This window comes from Cyprinus carpio, chromosome A17 (assembly GCF_018340385.1).
Source record: "Cyprinus carpio isolate SPL01 chromosome A17, ASM1834038v1, whole genome shotgun sequence".
Lineage (NCBI taxonomy): Eukaryota > Metazoa > Chordata > Actinopteri > Cypriniformes > Cyprinidae > Cyprinus > Cyprinus carpio.
Window position 1 is genome coordinate 15,745,879 of NC_056588.1, and position 21,208 is coordinate 15,767,086.

General features: G+C 35.8%; 1 protein-coding gene across 2 annotated transcripts; it reads left to right on the forward strand.

Moving 5' to 3' along the window:
• The first annotated feature begins 2,776 nt into the window (after positions 1 to 2,776).
• Positions 2,777 to 21,197, forward strand: LOC109084316 (xanthine dehydrogenase/oxidase-like). Of its 2 annotated transcripts, XM_042774207.1 has the most exons (37): positions 2,783 to 2,918; positions 3,014 to 3,071; positions 4,483 to 4,579; position 4,614; positions 4,740 to 4,847; positions 4,939 to 5,065; positions 5,168 to 5,229; positions 7,387 to 7,464; positions 7,751 to 7,846; positions 7,944 to 8,085; positions 8,776 to 8,868; positions 9,084 to 9,235; positions 9,421 to 9,514; positions 9,970 to 10,079; positions 10,709 to 10,893; positions 11,000 to 11,174; positions 11,353 to 11,442; positions 11,524 to 11,693; positions 11,907 to 12,033; positions 13,286 to 13,408; positions 13,910 to 14,006; positions 14,238 to 14,362; positions 14,899 to 15,032; positions 15,142 to 15,229; positions 15,697 to 15,783; positions 15,900 to 16,091; positions 16,167 to 16,312; positions 17,185 to 17,266; positions 17,351 to 17,446; positions 17,540 to 17,668; positions 18,152 to 18,226; positions 18,300 to 18,352; positions 18,473 to 18,587; positions 18,731 to 18,796; positions 18,886 to 19,074; positions 19,156 to 19,323; positions 20,719 to 21,197. In XM_042774207.1, the coding sequence occupies exons 1-37, from the start codon at positions 2,811 to 2,813 to the stop codon at positions 20,767 to 20,769; spliced, it is 4,089 nt and encodes a 1,362-aa protein (XP_042630141.1). In that variant the 5' UTR covers positions 2,783 to 2,810; the 3' UTR covers positions 20,770 to 21,197. The 2 variants fall into 2 exon arrangements, with proteins under 2 accessions (XP_042630139.1, XP_042630141.1); XM_042774205.1 differs by lacking the exon at position 4,614 and having other exon boundaries at positions 2,777 to 2,918.
• The last annotated feature ends 11 nt before the right edge of the window (positions 21,198 to 21,208 follow it).

Consider the following 21,208-nt stretch of genomic DNA (forward strand, 5'->3'; position numbering starts at 1 on the left):
ATGAAGGGATGTGTTAATGATGTGAGTGAGTGCAGGTACAACTGCAGGAGAAATGGCTTGAAGGAGATGAGATGGAATAGGATCAAGCGGACAAGTAGTAGGATGATTAGAAAGGATGAGTTTGGAGACTTCTGCCTCAGAGAGTGAAGAGAAGGATGTGAATGAGTGTATGTTTGTTTGTGAGATGTGCTTGATGGATTGTGGTGTGGAAAATTGTGCACTGATGTTTTTAATTTTATTAATGAAGAATGTGGCAAAGTCGTCAGCTATTAGAGATGAAGCAGGAGGGGGAGGAGGAGGACAAAGGAGCGAGGAAATTTTTTAAAAAGCATGCGAGAGTTAGACGAATTGTTAATTTTGTTATGGTAGTATGTCTTTTTAGCAGTGGAGACATTAGCAGAAAAGGAAGAGAGGAGTGACTGATACACATTAAGGTCAGTAGTATTTTTGGCTTTGCGCCACAACCTTTCAACAGCTCTAAGCTTAGAACGGTGTTCGCGTAGAACATCAGATAACCAAGGGGCTGAAGGGGTGGTACGGGCTGGCCTGGAAGACAAGGGGCAAACAGTGTCTAAACAAGATGTAAGAGTGGAGCAGAAAGTATCAGTAGCACTATTAGCATCAAAAGATGCTAACAGTTTAGGGGAAGGAAGCGAAGATGAAACCATTGCAGATAGCCGGGAGGGTGAGAGTGAGCGTAGGTTACGTCGAAAGATGACATTTGGAGGGGTAAATGATGTGTCAGGAACCATGTTGAGGTTAAGAGTGAGGAGGAAGTGATCTGAGGTGTGCAGTGGAGTAACCAGTACATGATCAGTGGAGCAGTGTCGTGTGTAAATAAGGTCCAGTTGTTTGCCTGATTTGTGAGTAGCAGTAGTTGACACTCGGTTGAGATCAAAAGAGGCAAGCAGAGTGTGGAAGTCAGCAGATAGAGGTTTATCTAGGTGGATGTTGAAATCTCCAAGCATAACTAGGGGAGTACCATCCTCAGGAAAGGTTGAAAGTAGCACATATAATTCATCCAAAAAGTTACCTAGTGGTCCTGGGGGTCGATAGACAACTACAAAATGTATTTTAAGAGGGTAGGTAACAGTAACGGAATGAGATTCAAAGGAACTGTTGATACCCAAAGATGGTAAAGGATTAAATTTCCAATCATTAGAGATGAGCAGACCAGTACCTCCACCTCTTCCAGTCAAACGGGGGGAGTGGGAAAATTAGAAATTATTGGAGAGGGCTGCAGGTGTAGCAGTGTCCTGTGGTTTGATCCAGGTCTCTGTCAGGGCCATGAGATTTAACTTTGAATGACTCATAATAGAAGTAATGAAATCGGCTTTGTTTACAACAGCCTGGCAATTCCAGAGACCAATAGAAAAAGATAGTGTATTAGCAGACATAGGCAGAGTGTGCAGGTTGTTAGGATTGCGCTGCCTACATTGTGTGATGCGTGGTTTGCGAGTGGTAGTGATAGTAGGGATCTGGAAACACATAGTAATAATTAGTTATACAAATTGAAACAGAAGTGAAACAAATAGAAGGAAAAAGGATTAATCAAAAACAATACTTATATCCCTTGCCGGTGTCCCTGCCCGGTGGAGTCGCACGGTAGAGTCGATGGTCTTTACACTCTTCGGTCTTCACACGAGGAGGGCTTAACAGGAGCGCTGCCGCGGTTTACTAACGATCTGCTTTTAACTGCGTCTAATTAGGTAATTATTGAAACCATGTAAAATAAGGCAAAGAATGAAAAAAAAATACTTATAATAGAATATCATATTAGTCTTTAGCCAACATTAAAACAATTGTTATCAGCATAGTCAATACTTTTACATTTGTATATCAATGCACAACTGTAATGCATGTTATGAAGTTTATAAATGTTGTATGTCATAGGAATGTGAAAATAAGACCTAACTTACCTCAGTACGCTGGTTATGTTCGCTTTGGCCATGTAAGAAACTCTGGAAAAAATAAACAGCAAACATATAGGCTACCTCAAACAGTTTGTAGTTGTGTGTTGGTAAGATGAGCTATTCTTGTTACTGGAGATGAAATCTCATGTCATAACTGAACAAACCTCACTTTTTATGAAAAAGTTATTTAACAAAAGCAACAACAGAGCTTGCTTGCTACATGTTGGTTACATCAAACAGACGAACGTTTTTGAAAAATGAATTTTGTTTTAAATCTTACTGTGTGTGTTTTGCTTATATTATAATACTATATCAGTTTACTTCAAAATTACGTTCAATTCAATGTGTTATAGCCTAGCTACTTGCCGTTTCTTTTTAATTGTTTATGGCCATTTCTAAGTGAAAATTGATTCTACACACTGATCTATAATATATATTATATGATCTATAATCCATTAATATAGACCCGTGGTTCTATTTCATTTTTGTTTCCGGTGTAATTTGTTTGTGTAAGAGGAACCTCAAAATATTGCGCAATGAAGAAATAAAAAAAAAAAAAACGGAAAACGGAAAAAATGTGCAAAGGCATTTTATGTTTCGTTTCGCAATGCTTATAACAGCACCATTAAACTTAGCCTAACATAATGTGTATATTATGTGAGCTTAATATCTTCTCGTTAACTACAGTTGTCATGATTGTCAGGTTTTGGATATTGAACTCAAGTTTATAAGTTTTCACAAAGGGAAGGAATCAATTTTCTCGTCTTATGAGGTTTCGTGTAGCATACTACCCCTCCTGCATGTCATTCTCCAAACAACGGCACTCCTTGGGAACTAGGAACCTATTGACGTGACGCAGTTCGTACACTCACTCATAGCGGCGCTCATCTCACGGATATGTTTTCAGGAACAGTGGACATTAAAATGTCGTTCACAGTGGAAGAGACTAAAATCAAACTTCAGTCTACAGGGGATGACCTTGTTTTTTTCGTTAATGGAAAAAAGGTAATTTGATAATTTCAGAATTACATTGTTTAATGTTTTGCATCTTTTTTGCCAGTATAGCCAATAAAATGTTTTCCATTATTAATACTTTGCAGATCACTGAAAAGAATGCTGAGCCTGAGATAACACTTTTGACATATCTTAGGAGAAGCTGTATCCTTTTGATCTTCTGTTCTGTTGAACAGTCTCTGTGTTAGATTTGAATGCTGCTTTTCTCAAAAAAAAAAAAAAAAAAAAAAATTATTAAATATTAGACCGTAACTACAATATTTATGAGATACTGATATTCCTGTCTTCTGGAGTTATGTTGTTGGTTAAACTGAACTGTTTGCTGCCTGCTGGGGTTTGGGTCACTTAATATTCATGTGGTTTGCTCACATGTACACGTCACAGTCAGTTTATTTCTTAATATCATATATTAATGTTATATATTAATTATAATAATAATTCAGTCAGTATTTGCAGCAGGGGCGATTTCAGGTCTTTCATTTTGGGGGGGCTCAGCCCCCAATGAGTGTGTGTATATATATATATATATATATATTTATATACATGTATGTATTTATGTGTGTATTTATATATATATATATATATATATATATATATATATATATACATATATTCAGATTAAAATGGCAACATCGTTTTAAAAAGTATGTGTTTAAATGTGCGTCATTTTCTCTGGGGGAAACAGCAGTGGTGTGATGAGGGGTGAAAGCAGTGAAATACATCTGGAACTGATTGTTCCTCCATGATATTTTGTAAACTGTATTTATGACAAAGAACACCTTGTCCTCTGTTTCTCGCTCTGTGCCTCTGTGGTCTGGATTGAAGAACGCCCTAAAATCTCAAAATTTTAGAGGGGCTGAGTGGTCATTTCAGGGGGGCTATAGCTCCCCTAAAAATGGCCTAGCGACGCCCATGATTTGCAGCTCTTTTATTGTTGTTGTATTTGCTCATGAAAAGCACTGATTTGTTTCTGTGTGATCAAGACACAATATGTCCTACACATTTATATTTCTATACAGTAGAATATAATTATATTAATAATTTTTATATTAATAATAATAATAATAATAATAATAATAATAATAAAAACTTAAGTGTTTTAAATTTGGGATAAATTTATGATAAATTATGTTTAGTTTGCTGCCTTTTTGTAAACTACAAAAGTGCTTCATGTTGTAACTAGTTTTATTAGTCAAACATTTGACTTGAATTACAGAAAATGGACAAAATGAATCATGAACATACAAAAATCAGAAATCACTCTGCACTTACAGTATGTATTTATAATGGGTAAATCTTTCTTTTTGTCCTTTTGTGTTTTGACAGTCTTCATTAATTATTTACACAACTGCTATGTGATGTCAAACAAGTAAGATTTAGTGATCCAAACATGCCATTTTTTGATTACAGAGAATGTCAGCTGCTGTTATTCACCCTGAAATCATGCGTTGACATTATTTTGTACTTAGAAGTTATTTTCTACACTGATCTGGGAGCACTTCCTTTTTCAGTGTAATTGTTTTTAAGCTATTTTTCTTAGTGCTGACACTTGCAGTGGGTCTGACAGGAACCAAACTGGGATGTGCTGAAGGAGGTTGTGGAGCCTGCACTCTAATGGTGTCCAAATATCATCCACATCAAAACCGGATTATGTATCTTTTTATGCACTCACATTTTGAAATAAAGTGTATTGATGTCCTTAAAGCATGTAACAGGTTCATGTTAGCTGTTAATAATTCATATATCTTTAGTAAAGGATGCTGAAACATATGCTAGAGTTATATAATTATGTCCTTTACGGCACTCTTTAAGCACCATGCGGTTAATGCCTGTCTGGCTCCTCTATGCTCTTTGCATCACTGTGCAGTAACAACCGTGGAGGGCATCGGCAGTGTGGCGAGCAAACTCCATCCTGTACAGGTCACCGTTTTATCTTATTCTCTCAGAATTGTGGATAATTATGATAAAAGCATGTCACTAACATTAAAGCAACAATCTTTTTTTTATCCAGGAGCGAATTGCAAAGGCTCATGGGTCACAGTGTGGGTTCTGCACTCCAGGAATTGTGATGTCTATGTATGCTCTTTTGAGAAGCAATCCTCAACCCAGCATGCATGACATTCAGGAGGCCTTTCAAGGTATAATAAGAGTCTTGTAATTTAAGCATCTTTTTCAAATTTATCCCTTAAGGTAATATATATCTTTTCTAAATAAATCTTTTTGTTTTTGTTTGCACACAGGCAATTTATGTCGCTGTACTGGCTACAGACCTATTCTAGAAGGCTACAGAACATTCACAAAGGTAAAATAACAACTGAGTAAGGCCTGCTATAATAATAATTATTATTATAAATATAATATAAAAGTGTTTCCTGGGATTCTACATTGTTTACTTGTAATAATTGTTAATAAAAAAAAAAAAACTAATAAACTTTTCTAAAAACTAATAAAAGTGAATGACAAGGCACGAGTAGGTAAGGGAGGTGTGTCCAACAACAGCTTAGGGCACAGAAATCAAAGACAGACAAGTTGGAACCCATGCCAAGTGCTTTCAGCTCACAGGCATTGAACCAGTCTGGCTGGCAGGTTGTCGGGAAGGGCTGGAATATGAACACAACACTCAATGGTGAACACAACAAAAACAAAACACACACACACACACACACACACACACACACACACACTACTAGGGTAACCTAGAACAAAGGTGTGAGAACAACTATTTTATTATTATATGTATATCCAAATGATCATTTACAAATATAAACTACTTAAATCAAGCTCACACTACACAACATGCAGCTGGATTTGGCTGTCACAAACTGATTTCCAAGGTCTGCGTCCAAGGTCTGCGTCCAAGCTCTGCGTCAGATCACAGCCAAATCAGTGCTCGTTGTGTTTGTTATGATTCTTCTGAAGTATGAGCAGGTCAGCGATGTGATGAGAGTCTTGAGCAGTCATAGACGCTGTAATATTTTCAAATCTGTTTGATATTATCACCAGTGTTGGGAAAAGTTACTATTAAAATTAATGCATTACAATATTGCGTTACTCCCTAAAAAAGTAACTAATTATGTTATTTAGTTACTTTTTAAATATAAGCAGGGCTTCATTGTTTTTAATATAAGAAGTTCCATTTATAGCAAATGTAAAAGCCCTTTCACACCAAAAAGTGTAATGAATAAAGCTCAGGCTTAAGGAAATGTAAATTCATGTCTGTACAGTAGAACGCAGGAGAAGAAGGTTCAACACTCTTCTGCAATTAAAAAAAAAAAAAAAATGAAGCACAATTGTTAGTTTATCTAAAGTCATTTTTGCTTATTAGTATGGTTGAACTGGATCATCAAAGGTCAGCTTCAAAGACATTGGTTAATAAAATAGGATTAGGTACATTTGTGTTATTTAATATATTTATTAATTGCAGGTTTGCGTCATATTCTGAGTTTGCATTTCACTGGTTTAATTCAGATGATACTAACCCAGAATTTTGATGAATACCAAAGGTTTTTTTTTTTTTTTTTTTTTTTTTTTTGCGAGTGGGATGAATTAATGCACATTCACATTTAGTCTTGAACAGGGGTGTCAAACTCAATTCCTGGATGGCCGGAGCCCTGCAGAGTTTTGTTCCAACCCTGCTCCAACACACATACCATGTAGTTTTCAAATAAGCCTGAAGGACTTGATTAGTTGGAACAGTTGGGTTTAATTAGGGTTGAATCTAAACTCTGCATGGCTCCGGCCCTCCAAGAATTGAGTTTGACAGCCCTGGTCTAGAACTACATCATGTTCACACAGCACACACAACACCTCTGTACTTCCGATTTCTCCCTCAGAAGACTTGTCAGTCAATAAATGGGAAAACAAAGTAACTGGCATTACTTTTTTGAAAAAGTAACTCAGATATTCTCTTGTAAATTAAAAAGTAATGTGTTACTTTACTAGTTACTTGAAAAAAGTAATCTGATTATGTAATTTGCATTACTTTACCCCCAACACTGATTATCACCATAGGTCTTGTAGTGTGTGCAATGCACCAACCAGGTGGAACTAATCCAGCCAATCACAGTGCAGATGGTATAAATGGAAAAATCTTGGATTCACTTGCCCGAGTTTGTTCATCATTGTTTGTTGGAATTGTCTCATGACTAAATGTCTTGCAGTTTGTGCAACTCGTCAGCTTTTTGTTTTGTAGTATGCGCAATGCCATGACAAGATGATGACATGAAAAAACCTTGTTGTGTAATGTGAGCATCACAGCAATTCAGGTAGTTTAACATTCCTGTACTGTGAGCTTGCGCTTAATTCAGTCAGATTTACTGAGCAAGTTACTTATTACAAGTGCAAGTTCACGTAGTCTGAGTTGGTATAAAAATACATTGATGTTGAATATTAACCTAAAATTACCACAGGGAATATGTTTTTTTTTTTTTTTTTTAGTATCTGCTTCTTTTAATTTCAGGATGGGGGATGTTGTGGTGGAAAAGGACAAACTAATGGCTGCTGCATGACAAATGGATGCATAGAAGAGCATGTCAATGTGAGTAGAACAGACATCCAGACACCATGCTCTGTTTTCTCTGAGTACAAACACATTTTTGTCCTAAAGCTTTGCCATTTAGAATAGACCTGTAGCATACTTGGATAGGAAATCAATGACATGGAAGCCATCGCAGTCTCATAGGAAACCAGTCACATGTTTGAAAACACACTCATGTGAGGTCAAACCAACAGTAGATGCTTCAAGATCACTGTTTTACAGTCACAGTACTGAATGTTATCTAAAGACTTAACTAACAATTCAACACTTATTTTTCGATTTTTAGGACAATTCGATGCTTCCAGCTCAGAAATTGTATGACCAATCAGAGTTTATGCCACTGGACCCAACACAAGAGATTATTTTCCCACCTGAGCTCATGGTGCGTATAAAATTAGTTTAATCTGCATTGATTAACCATCATAGTAAAATGATTAAATAGATGCATCAACACTTTAAGTTATATTTGTTCTCTACAGAGTCTAAGTATACAGCCCCAGAGAGAGCTGAGATTTGTTGGAGAACGAGTGCTTTGGATTCAACCCTGCTCCCTCAAAGAGCTCTTGGAGCTAAAGGCGACCTATCCGAACGCTAAACTAGTGGTTGGGAACACAGAAGTTGGTGAGTCCCATGTACATTAATAGAATCACTCAGCTTTGTGTTTGCCCATTCGAGACAAGGACTGCATCTGTAACTGCATACTCTCTGAGAGGGTGCTTCTTTTGTCTATTTCGCAATCATTAAAAAAGTTTGTTATGTATTATCACTGTAATCCGGATGTATTATATTTATCATGTTGTCATTGTCCTAGTGTTGTCATACGAATACTATGAATTCTGACGACTCATTTAACACTGTTTTTTACATACTATATTGTAGGGACGTATGCATATTCAGATGCAGCCAAAATCCAAAAGCGAGTCAATGATTCATTCATTCAACTGTTTCAGCCAAATGCTGATTCATTCTGAAAAAAAAAAAACAACAACAACTAGTAAATGTGTTGCTCAGGGACACTAAATGGTAAAAAAAACTATTTTTATTGGTGAGGCAAAAATAGTCAAAGTAACTGCCAGTACTGTGTCTAAAATTCAAGTTACACTGTTAACCTCTTGTTTACTGAGCTGTTGCATAAAATATCACAAAGCAATCGTATTTTTGGTCCATATATCATTGTTTGGGCTGCTTGTGTTAAATTCCATAAGTATAGTTACATATTATGTGTGAAAAAAACATTGTTTTTTTTTCTTTGTGGAGTGCTCTAAGAACATAATGCAGAACGCACAGCTGATTTTAATAGCTTTCTTCTAGGTATTGAAATGAAGTTCAAAAACCTTCTTTACCCTGTGATTCTGGCACCAGCTTACATCCCTGAACTAAACATCATCCAGCACACTCAGGATGGTAAGAGAGTCATATACCTAAAGGGAAGCTTTTGTTTGAGTATGTTTGATGGTTTAAAGCAAATATTATTTGTCAATACAATACATAAAAATTTTATAGAGTTAGAAGTGTAAATTCATTCAATGATCTGGTCTTCAATCTAGTCTTTTAGTGGTATTTCACTGCTTAGGTTAAGTTATATTGACAGTTAATCTTGGCTTGTTTTTGGCTCACAGGCATTGAGGTTGGTGCATCAGTGACGTTGACTGTGCTGGGGGACGTGTTGCGTGCAGCGGTGAAGAAGCTGCCCACTCATCAGACGGAGGTCTTCGAAGCTGTTCTTGAGCAGCTGCGTTGGTTTGCAGGACAGCAGATCCGAAATGTTGCAGTATGTCATGTGTCCCTCCCTGAAATCAAAAGTGTTTTATACAAGTTAATGGACTTGAAAAAGACCGGCATTTGTTAATCTAACGGCATTTTTTAATTTAATGAAGTGTCTAACTTGAACAATAAAACAAAAAGTGATTCTGAATGATTAAAAGTAGCATGCTCAGTTCCTATTTATGCTTTCAGGCTGTTGGTGGGAATATAATGACTGCAAGTCCCATTTCAGACCTAAACCCTGTGTTTATGGCAGCTGGCTGCAAGCTGACGGTGATGTCCAAAGGTGCAACTTTTTTGTTGTTGTTTTTCTGTGCAAGGATCAAAGGTTTTTAATTACATGATCTGACACAGAATACAGAGGCAGTTTATGTAGAGAAAACAGGCAATATCCTATGATATCCTATTCCACAGTGTGCAGTCATTTTCCATATAGTCCTGCTGAAGTCTGAATTATGTCGATAAAGTCTAAATTAGGGATACTTTTAAATAATTGTACAGTTTCCCAGTGTTTGGATGATTGGATGATGGGTTAAGGATACTGAAAGCTATGGTTAACAGGACTTTTACAGTAAAATGTATCAGCCTAGTACAATATACTGTAGGGTGTTGACCCTAGTTTTATTGACACTGTGCCCGTGTTCTTTGTTCTGCATAACTTATGACAACAGTTGAATAATGACATAAACTTTCAATGTATGTTTTTGAAATTCTATAAAAAAATCTGTCTGATGTTTAAAGGGGAGAAACGTGTTCTCGAAATGGATGACAAGTTCTTCCCTGGTTATAGGAAGACCGTTTTGAAGTCAGAAGAGATTCTGTTGTCCATTGAGATTCCATACACAAGAAAGGTCTGCATTTGAAAAACATTCTGTGATTGATACACCAAAATGTCAATTTTGTCATAATTTTCTTACTATGTCATTCTGTACCCATGACTTTCTTTCTTTTGTGGAATACAAAATAGATGTTGGAAAATCTACTGGCTGCTCGTTTACGTATAATGACAGTGAAAAGGCATCCAGACTGCTGAGCTCCAAAATAATAAAAACACACCATCATTTTATCATAAATGTGGTCCAGAAGACTTGTATGCTATATTCCAAGTCGACTGGAGCTGTATGATACCCGTTTTATACACTGATGATAATACAAAATCTTTCTTGAGCAAATCAGTATGTTAGAATGATTTCTGAAAGATCATGTGACACTGAAGACTGGAGTAATGACTGCTAAAGATTCAGCTTTGCAATCATAAATTAGTTTAAAACATCAATTATTTTCAATTGGAATAATATTTCACAATATTAGTGTTTTATTGTATTTAAAAATATATATATATATATATATATATGACTTGGTGAGCAACAGAAAATTCTTTAAAAAAAAATCTTACCAACCAAAACTTTTGAACAGTGTTGTGTCTGATTCATATTTCACATGAAATAGATTAAATTTGAAGTAAATTTGTGTGTTTTAGGGCCAGTACTTCTCAGCTTTCAAACAGTCCCCTCGCAAAGAGGACGACATCGCCATTGTCACATCTGGGATGAATGTATTGTTCAAGGAGAAATCCAATATAGTGCAGAGTATCCGGATAAGCTATGGAGGAATGGCCCCTGTCACTGTCCTTGCCACGGCCACATGCAACAGGTTACTCAACAGGTAGAGGATTTTCTAGCAAATTTCTACTATTCTTTTCTGACATTCAGCCTCAAGAATCACAACAGAGTAAATGCATCAGTTTCACACAATCTTTATTTGATTGCAGACAATGGAACGAGGAGCTTCTAGAGCAAGCCTGCACGTCATTGGCTGAGGAGATGAGTCTGTCTCCTTCAGCTCCTGGTGGGATGGTGACATACAGACGCACACTAACTATAAGCCTCTTCTACAAGTTCTTCCTCACTGTCCAGCACAAACTGGCTTTGGACCTGGGGATGGAGGTTTTTAATACTGTGTTTTCCACACTTACACAATCAAGAGTTTGTTAAATTCTACTTTAAATAAAAATAAATACATTTTAATTTCTATTATAAGGCTTTTTTTTTGCAATTTGCAGATATGTTCAAAAGTTATTTTTGGACACTGATTCTACTCTTCCTAACTGTGTAAATTCTACAGGGTGTTACTGTGGAAGACGTCCGACCCGAATATGCTACTGCTACTGAGCTCTTCCAGTTGGATTCACCGTCCGGTGTACAGCTCTACCAGGTACACATAAATAGGCATTTAGCAACTTTATCTGTGCACTGTGTGTTTGCTGATTGCTTTACTTTATTTCCTTGTTTTCAGGCAGTTCCCCCCGGAGATAATAGTGATGATGTCGTGGGTCACCCTATCATGCACCTCTCTGCACTTAAGCATGCCACAGGAGAGGCGATCTACTGTGACGACATCCCTTGTTATGAAAATGAGCTCCGTTTGGCTTTGGTCACCAGCACTAAAGCTCACGCACTCATAAAGTTAGTTGAAAAAGACACACATCATGTTTTAGAATGATTTAGTGTTGGGTTAAAGCTAAGTATATGACTTTTCACATGCACATTGATGTTGTTGAGAACCTACATTGTTTTTATGACTCACGTGTCATAAAAGTTTCAGTTCTGAACTTTGTTGTGACTTGAGACAGTGATTACCCATGATTAGGTGTTAGCTATGTGTGTATGTCATTGTAGATCCATTGACACCTCTGATGCAATGGAAGTTCCTGGAGTGGTTGCATTTATATCTGCTAAAGACATCCCAGGAAGTAACTTGACAGGACCTGTCTTTAATGACGAGACAGTTTTTGCAGATGATAAGGTGTTTTTTATTTTCTATATTTTAAGTGAATTCTCTGTGCAGTATTTATAAAGAAAGATGTTTTTTACACAGACAGCTATTAAATTGATTATGACAGTATTTGCCTTTTAGAACCAGTTTTTAACATAAGGTAGCCATAACGCAACGCAATTTCTTACACAAAATACAAAATGTATCACTTGGTAGTAAATGGCATCATGCATTTGTGATAGATGTTTATGGATTCCCATGCAAAATGTATCTCACATGCATCTCACGTGATTGCATTGTAGGCAATTTTTTTGTTAGGGGGTTTTTTTTTTGTGGTATTATTTTTTTTTTGTGGTTTTACTTTGACATGTGATTTAATGTTTGAGCATCTAGGACGTAGCAAAGTTAAAAAATAATCTTAATCTACCCTATAAAATGTCACACATTAGCAGCTGATACCATTATTGCTGTTTGTTATGGAAGCCTGTTTACATCTCAGAGTGAAAAAAAAAGTTTATTGTCAGTTAGTCACTTTGTTAGATTTACTGTCACTCTGTGCAATATAAAGCCTCATTCATGAGAAATTGATTCACAATTATGAAAAAAATGCATTGCTGTTGTGATATACTTCAATTATTTAAATGTTTGATATGTCTTTGATACGTGACATTGACAAAAACTGCTGCTTTTCAAAACTTTGGGTCAGTAAGATTTTATATTTATTTATTTTTTTAACATTCTTTTACTCAGCAAATGTAATTTATTACATGAAGAATTAATCTGTTCATACAATTAATTGAAAATGACAGTAAAGAATTTTTAAGGACTTCTTTCTATCACAAATGAATACTATTCTTATCTCTCAAAGAATCCTGAAAAAAATCACAGTTTCTTCGAAAAATATTGCAGCTAAAACTGTTTTCACCATTGATAATAATAAGAAATGTTACCTAAGAAATAAATCAACATATCAGAATTATTTCTGAAGGATCATGAGACACTGAAGACAGGAGTAATGGCTGCTGAAAATTCAACTTTTTGTCATAGGATTAAAGTTTAAAATATATTAAAGTAGAAAATTGTTATTTTAAAGTTTAATAGTATTTCACAATATTGCTGTGTTTTTCATTAAATAAATGCAGCCTTGATGAGCAAAAACATTTAACATTTTTACAAACCCCAAACTTTTGATTAATTGATGTCAAATGCGTATGATTTGTCAGTTTTTTTATAGTCCTGTAGAGTTTATGGGTTTGTTCCTCACAATGATTTTTCATGCTAGGTGACATGTGTTGGACATATAGTGGGGGCCATTGTGGCAGACACACAGGCACATGCTCAGAGAGCAGCCAAAGCTGTGAAGATCAGCTATGAAGAACTGCATCCTGTGATTGTCACCATTCAGGTCTGTATTTTTTCCAATGTTCACACATACACTCACCACACACACACATGGCCCATGGTTTTGTCATGTGCGGTGTACAAAGCCCAAATGCAGCACAGCCAGTAAGTTTTCAAAATGGTCTTTATTTACAAAAAATGTGAAAGTAACACAAAACTGGGCACATCTGACCAGACTTCAGCCCACAGAGCTGAAAAACAAAAGACCTAAACAGGAGACAGAAGAGTAAATGGCACATTAACACCAAAAATGAAACCCTGAAATGTGATCCTCATAGGACTGAAAATATTTTTTGGTTTCAAAACAACTGATCTACAATATCATTGCAAAACTTTTAGTGCTCTGCTCTGACCTTTCACTATTGCTTAGTGCTTTTCCTGCTCTCATCATTACATAACAGGATATTACAAGGTTTTCAGGGAAACCGCTTGTACAAAAAAACACATAACACATAAAGATAAGCTTGACTGGTTTGCTAATGTTTGTGTTCACTCTTTCCAACAGGATGCCATTGCCAACAAGTCCTTCTATCAGCCGGTGAGAAGTATGGAGAGAGGAGATGTTGCACAAGGATTCAAAGACTCTGATCACATCCTGCATGGTATAACCAAGTTTTTTATTTAAAATGATAGTGACACACTGCATCAAGCCTCTTTCTGAAAAATAGAAGTTATCTAATAAAAGATTCACATTGTTTTTCATGAAACAGACAGTCTGTTCTCTGCATTAATTCTGTGGTAGATCTGCAGTTTACACCATACCTTAAATGATTCTTGTTCAGACATGTTCCTCTTTCATTTCATGAGCTGGCTCTAAATATGTGATTCTGCAGGTAAGATGCACATTGGAGGACAGGAACAGTTTTATCTGGAGACTAATTGCACGGTGGCTGTCCCTCGTGGAGAGGATGGAGAAATGGAGCTGTTTGTGTCCACACAGGCGGCCTCCAAGACTCAAGTAAACAAAAGAAATCACTCTCTGTAGGGAACTGGTGCAAGACATAAGAATGGTGATGGTAGCTTGAAAAAATATAGAAATTTTAATCATATCTGAAAATTGTGTTGTTAATTGTATCTGAAAATGTAATATCTGAAATGTATTTGTAAAATTTTACAAATATTTTTTTTATTTTATTATTTAATTTAAAATATTAAAAATATTTAATTCATATAAATCTATTTAAAAATAATATAATAATAGAAAAAAAAATAAGTAAAAAAAAAAAACATATAATAATTAAAAAAAAATTAAATAAGTCATGATAGAAGATTTTGCAAGCCCAAATCAGAAAAACCTTCAGACAGACAGACAGACAGACAGACAGACAGACAGATAGATAGATAGATAGATAGATAGATAGATAGATAGATCCTCTCATATAAAATGGTTAATTAATTAGAGTAGTAACAAAAATATGATAGGATTATTAATGATGCTATATATAGTGTTTATCGGACTGTCTTAAGGCAAATAATGTGCTGTGTTTGCCTCAGGCCCTAGTGGCTAAAGCTTTGGGAGTGCCTGCCAACCGGGTGGTGTGTCGTGTGAAGAGGATGGGAGGAGGATTTGGAGGAAAAGAAAGTCGGAGCACCATTCTGTCCACGGTGGTTGCTGTTGCTGCATATACGTATTAATATTTACAACACAAACTAATGTTACAATGTGCCTACTTACATAAAGTGATGTCATATGTGACAATGTGAAGGGTAAACATTTAGTTTGGCCTTTTTTTTTAGGACCAAGCGGCCAGTTCGCTGCATGTTAGATCGCGATGAAGACATGCTAGTCACAGGTGGTCGGCATCCATTTTTTGGACATTACAAGGTGAAATTTTTTTTACAAATTAGCCAGATGTTGTCCTTTAGGTATAGACTATACATCCTTTATGTACTGGCTGCGATATATAAACTGCCTAAAATGTATGGGTTTATTTTGGCTTTGTTTTCCTGTTGACATGCTCTCTACAGTCCTCATTCATTGTATGTATGCATATTTGCATTGCTTTGACTGTTCTCTGATCATTCTTTGACCATCTTGCACACCAGTGACGCCACGATTGGTCGATTTTGCATAATGCCTGGCTGCACACTATTTGTCAAACTACTTTTTGGTCATAACCTTCAGCAAGTATAAAAAACAATAGGAAAACAAAGCCAAAACCCGGACATTTTAGGCAATTTAGAAACCCCTGCAAGGACATATTAAAGAAAAATTGGACATATGGTCACCCTATTGTTCTTGTCCTTGCTAGACTATTCTTATACACTATCACTCTGTAATCTGATGTCTAGGTTGGGTACATGAACAATGGAAGAGTGAATGCACTTGATGTGACACTCTACAGCAATGCAGGCAATTCAATGGACCTGTCATTGTCAGTGAGTAGGCATCTCAAAGTTTTGAACATCTATCGCTGGTGGTCAATGAGACACATTACAAGATATTCTTTCTTACATCCAAAGCCTAAATGTGTATCCTGTCTCTCAATGTACAGATCCTGGAGAGGGCACTATTCCACATGGATAACTCCTACAACATTCCTAACATTCATGGCACAGGTTACATATGTAAAACCAACCTGCCGTCTAACTCAGCATTCAGAGGCTTTGGTGGGCCGCAGGGCATGATGATCGCAGAGAGCTGGATGAGTGATGTGGCTTTAAGCTGTGGTCTACCTGCTGAAGAGGTTCATACCGCATCATTCTTTTTCTCATAGTTCATACAGTTGTACACAAATATTCAAGTCTCCTACTACTTCCAGGTGAGGAGGATGAACATGTACAAGGAGGGGGATTTCACACCCTTCAATCAACGTCTGGACCAGTTCACCATTGATCTCTGCTGGGAGGAGTGCATGCAGCTCTCAGACTTCAACATGCGCAAGGAGGCAGTGGAACAATACAATAGGTCAGAAAAATTCTTAGATATTTAGCTCATCAACACAATTGAAAGGGCATATAATAATAAAACATATTTTCCTTGATATTTTGAGTGTATTGTTATAAGTGAAGTGGGAATTACATTGTTGTTTTCTTTTTCTCTCCTTCAGTTGCTCCCATTACTAAAACTTAAACTGAAATTAAAACAAATATTAATAATAATAATGGCAAAAGCACATAAAATTATTAACATTTAATCTAAAATTTAAATGATTATAAAATATAAGCTAAAGTATAAAATAAAAGCTAATGCAAAATATTAAGAAATATTAAAATATTATATAAATATATAAAGTAACACTGGGGCGGCTTAGATAATATTAGTATTATATTAGATTAGTAGATAATTTCATGAAGAGAGCCAAAACTTTAAGTTTAGATTTTATTTGTATATTTGACCCCGGACCACAAAACCAGTCTTAAGTGTACATTTTTCAAAATTGTTAGGATAGGACAATATTTGGCCAAGATACAACTATTTAAAAATATGGAATCTGAGGGTGCAAAAAATCTAAATATTGAGAAAATCACCTTTAAGGTTGTCCAAACAAAGTTCTTTGCAATGCATATTTCTAATCAAAAATTAAGTTTTGATATATGTACGGTAGGAAATTTGCAAAATATCTTCATGGAACTTGATCTTTACTTAATATCCTAATGATTTTTGGGCATAAAAGAAAAATCATTTTGACCCATACAATGTAGTTTTGCTATTGCTACAAATATAACCCAGTGACTTAAGACTGGTTTAGTGGTCCAGGGTCACACATTACTGTAGGAATGTTTTCAGTTTAGGCATTGCAAAGCTTGGTAAGAACTGCTGTAACACTTCAATTCCAGGCAGCACCGTTGGACCAAGAGAGGTTTGGCCATCATTCCCACCAAGTTTGGCATCAGCTACACTGCTGTCTTCCTTAACCAGGTCAGCCTTCTTCCTCTCAGGAATGAAAGAATTATTAGAAAGTGGTGATTGGGTATATGTGTGTGGTGGATATTTTTCATTCAGGCAGGAGCATTGGTACATGTGTACTCTGATGGTTCGGTTTTACTAACTCATGGTGGAACAGAGATGGGCCAAGGCCTGCATACTAAAATGGTCCAGGTAATGCAAACAAAACACAACCAAAATACTATATTAAAATGTTGGTCACCACTGTTCATATTAATTGTGTCTTTACATTTTTGTGTTGTGCAGGTGGCCAGTAAAACTCTTGGAATCCCCTGCTCAAAGATTCACATCACAGAGACCAGCACTAACACAGTTCCCAACACCAGCCCTACGGCTGCCTCCGTCTCCTCCGACCTTAACGGCATGGCCGTCTACGTAAGCCTCGTGCAGCAGATATTCATGTTTATGATGCTTTTTTAATGTACACTACTGTTCAAAGTAAGATTTTTTTTTAAATCTACAATTAATTGATCAAAAGTGACAGGAAGGACTTTTACAATTTCAAATAAATGCTGTTATTTTGAACTTTGTATTCATCAAATAATCCAGAAAAAAAATGTTTCAACAAAAATATTAAGGTGCATATCTGTTGCTAACATTTATAATAATTTAATAACTATTTAATATCAACAAATCAGCAATATTAGAATGATTTCTGAAGGATCATGTAACACTGAAACTGGAGTTTCAGTGTTTATATAAAATAAATGCAGCCTTGGTGAGCATAAGAGACTTTCTTTGAAAATTTTTTTTACCCCAAACTCCTGAACAGTAGTTTATGTCAGCCATCAAACTAATCCACAATATTTCGAATCAACATTACTCAAAAATTTCACATAACCTTTTAATTTTCCACAGAATGCTTGCCAGACATTACTACAGCGACTTCAGCCTTGCATAGACAAAAACCCCAAAGGCTGCTGGGAGGATTGGGTCAGTATCTAGTTTTTGCATGTAATATATATTTATGTATTTTATATATGACATTATATAATCATATTTGCAGGTGAAAGCAGCCTATTTTGACCGAGTCAATCTGTCTGCTAATGGATTTTACAAGTATGTTTATTTTAGCATGTTTTCCGAGCTATAAACAAATCAAATTTTAATACATTTAATAATTTTCACATTTCAAATCTTGTAGATCCTCATAGAATTAAGAATGATTATATTTTATAGGACTCCAGATCTTGGATATGATTTCAACACAAATTCAGGAAGGGCATTTAACTACTTCAGTTATGGTGTGGCCGTCTCAGAGGTGGAGATAGACTGTCTTACTGGCAGTCATAAGGTAATGCCAAATGTGAAACGTGAAACATGTTATGTTCAGATGCCAGTTTTACTGACAACAGGACAACTGGTATGCATAATAGATTATATATTCAAGATCCGTATTTCAGAGTTAACTCCTTTTTATTGTATCTCTCCTGTCAGAATCTTCATACGTCCATAGTTATGGATGTGGGCAAGAGTTTAAATCCAGCATTGGACATCGGACAGGTATTTCATCTAAATTGAATTAAACCGATCACACCATTGATCATATCAATTCATGGTAAATATCATATGATTTGTGGCTGTGTGCGCAGGTGGAGGGCGGGTTCATGCAAGGTTTAGGTCTGTTCACGCTGGAGGAGCTACGCTACTCTCCTGATGGTTACCTATACACTCGCGGACCTGGCATGTATAAGATTCCCTCTTTTGGGGATATTCCCATTGAATTAAAGGTCTCGCTGCTCAGAGACGCTCCTAATGAGAAGGCCATCTTCTCCTCAAAGGTTAGACACATCACAACAACTGACCCCACAGTAAGATCATGGTTTGTGTCTGTTATTTCTTATGGCTGTGTGTGTACTCAGGCTGTGGGCGAGCCTCCTCTCTTTCTGGCGGCGTCAGTGTTTTATGCCATTAAAGATGCCATCACAGTTGCCAGGGCTGAGTCTGGCCTGACCGGACCCTTCAGACTGGACAGCCCCGCCACGCCTGAACGGATACGAAATGCCTGTGAAGACAAGTTTACTAAACTGGTATGTATTAACTTTCACTGTTGACTGTCAACTTAGTGTTCGGGTTTATATAAAAGCTTTCTTGTTTTGTTTTTTTTACACTTTTATTCATCAAGGATACATAAAATTTATCAGAAGTGACAGTAAAAACATTTATTACAATAGAAAAGACTGTATTTCAAGTTTTTTTTTTTTTTTTTTAATATATTTTACTTTCTATTTATCAAAGAATCCTGAAAAAAATCACGGTTTCTACAAAAATATCAAGCAGCACAACGGTTTTTAACTGATAATAATAAGAAATGTTTCTTAATCGACATTGATTTCTAAAGGATCATGTGACACTGAAGATTGGAGTAATGGCTGCTGAATGGCAGAAATAAATTGTATGTTAAAATATAATAACATAGAAAATAGTTATTTTAAGCTGTAAGAATATTTCACAATATTAATGTTTTTATGGTGTTTTGATCAAATGAATGCAACCATGATAAGAATCAAAAGACTTCTGTTAAAAACTTTATAAAACCGTCTCCAAACCTCTGAACAGTAGTGTACAACTAGGGATATAATGATTCACTCAACTCACGATGCGATTACAATTCATGATAATGATTTCATGATGCAATTTCATCACATAAAGGCAAATTATAAATGAAAAGGTGTCCTTTTATTATTGCTTGGACAAAATGCTGCACATTTCTTTGTGAAATTGAAATATGTCAAATAACAAAACTAAACACTTTTTTTTTTTTAAAGAAAACCCAAATCAAATAAATAAATAACACAAATAAAACACTTTGCCTTTTCTCTTTCCATTTAAAAATAGAGGCAACCACTGTATTTGAATCAAGATGCTACACACATGCAGCATGAGCAGTTTTTAATCTAAATAAGATTGTATAATTTCGAAATTTGAAGCAAAAACACAATGTTCTGACTTTAGTTTTGTGAAACTGTACTACATAAAACATGTCTGAATGAAACCGAAACAGCAAGGTGACTGAATGAAAATGCAAATTCACTATCTGACAGCAGGTAATACAGCATTTCCTTGGTTACCTCTGTAAACAAAGCAGCGCAGTGCTTATGAACACTGCTTTAATATGCATTAGTCAAAATGAAAAGAAAATATCATCTAAACTTTTCTAAAGTCAGTCAGTTCCCCTCCAACTGTTTCGCAATTCATTTAACATCTCAACCGATTAGAATCATCACATATTTGTATCGATTTTCATCTGGCTCGCGGTGCATCATTACATCACTATGTATAACTCAACTCAATATGCAGCTTCAAATCAAATGTGGCATTCATGGAGCTGCTTTGTTGTGGTTTTATTGTTTGAGATCATATCAACTGCTTTTGACAGGGCATACTGAAGTTTATTGACCATCATGTGTTTGTGTTTGTATTAGTGTCCTCCTGCAGATCCAGGCACCTTTACACCATGGGCAGTGCAGGTGTAAGACAAAGCAAAAAATCAAAATGGACCTTATGTACTGTACTTTCTTAATGCACATTCCTCCATTTGTGTATGATTTATCTGTGCATGTTGTTCCAAAGAAAAAAAAAGTTTGTTATTGTAATCTTTAATCAAATTGCATAATGTTAACTAATAGCTAAATAACTGTTTAGGCATTACACATTTCACCCACAAGTCACATAGCTCTTGATGGATACAATTTAGTCCTTTTTTTTTTAAGTATCCTGTTTCACTTTAAAATGTTTATAAGAGTAAAACGGGTTGCAAACAGAAATTCACAATGACTTTGAAGGTCCTCAGATTTTAAAACGCACATCAGCGAACAAATATATTGAGTGATGAATGTTATTTTCCAAAGAAACCGAAAGATTGAAGTTTTGGTCCTGAGCAGATTATACTGTGAAGACAAAATCACTTGTCTT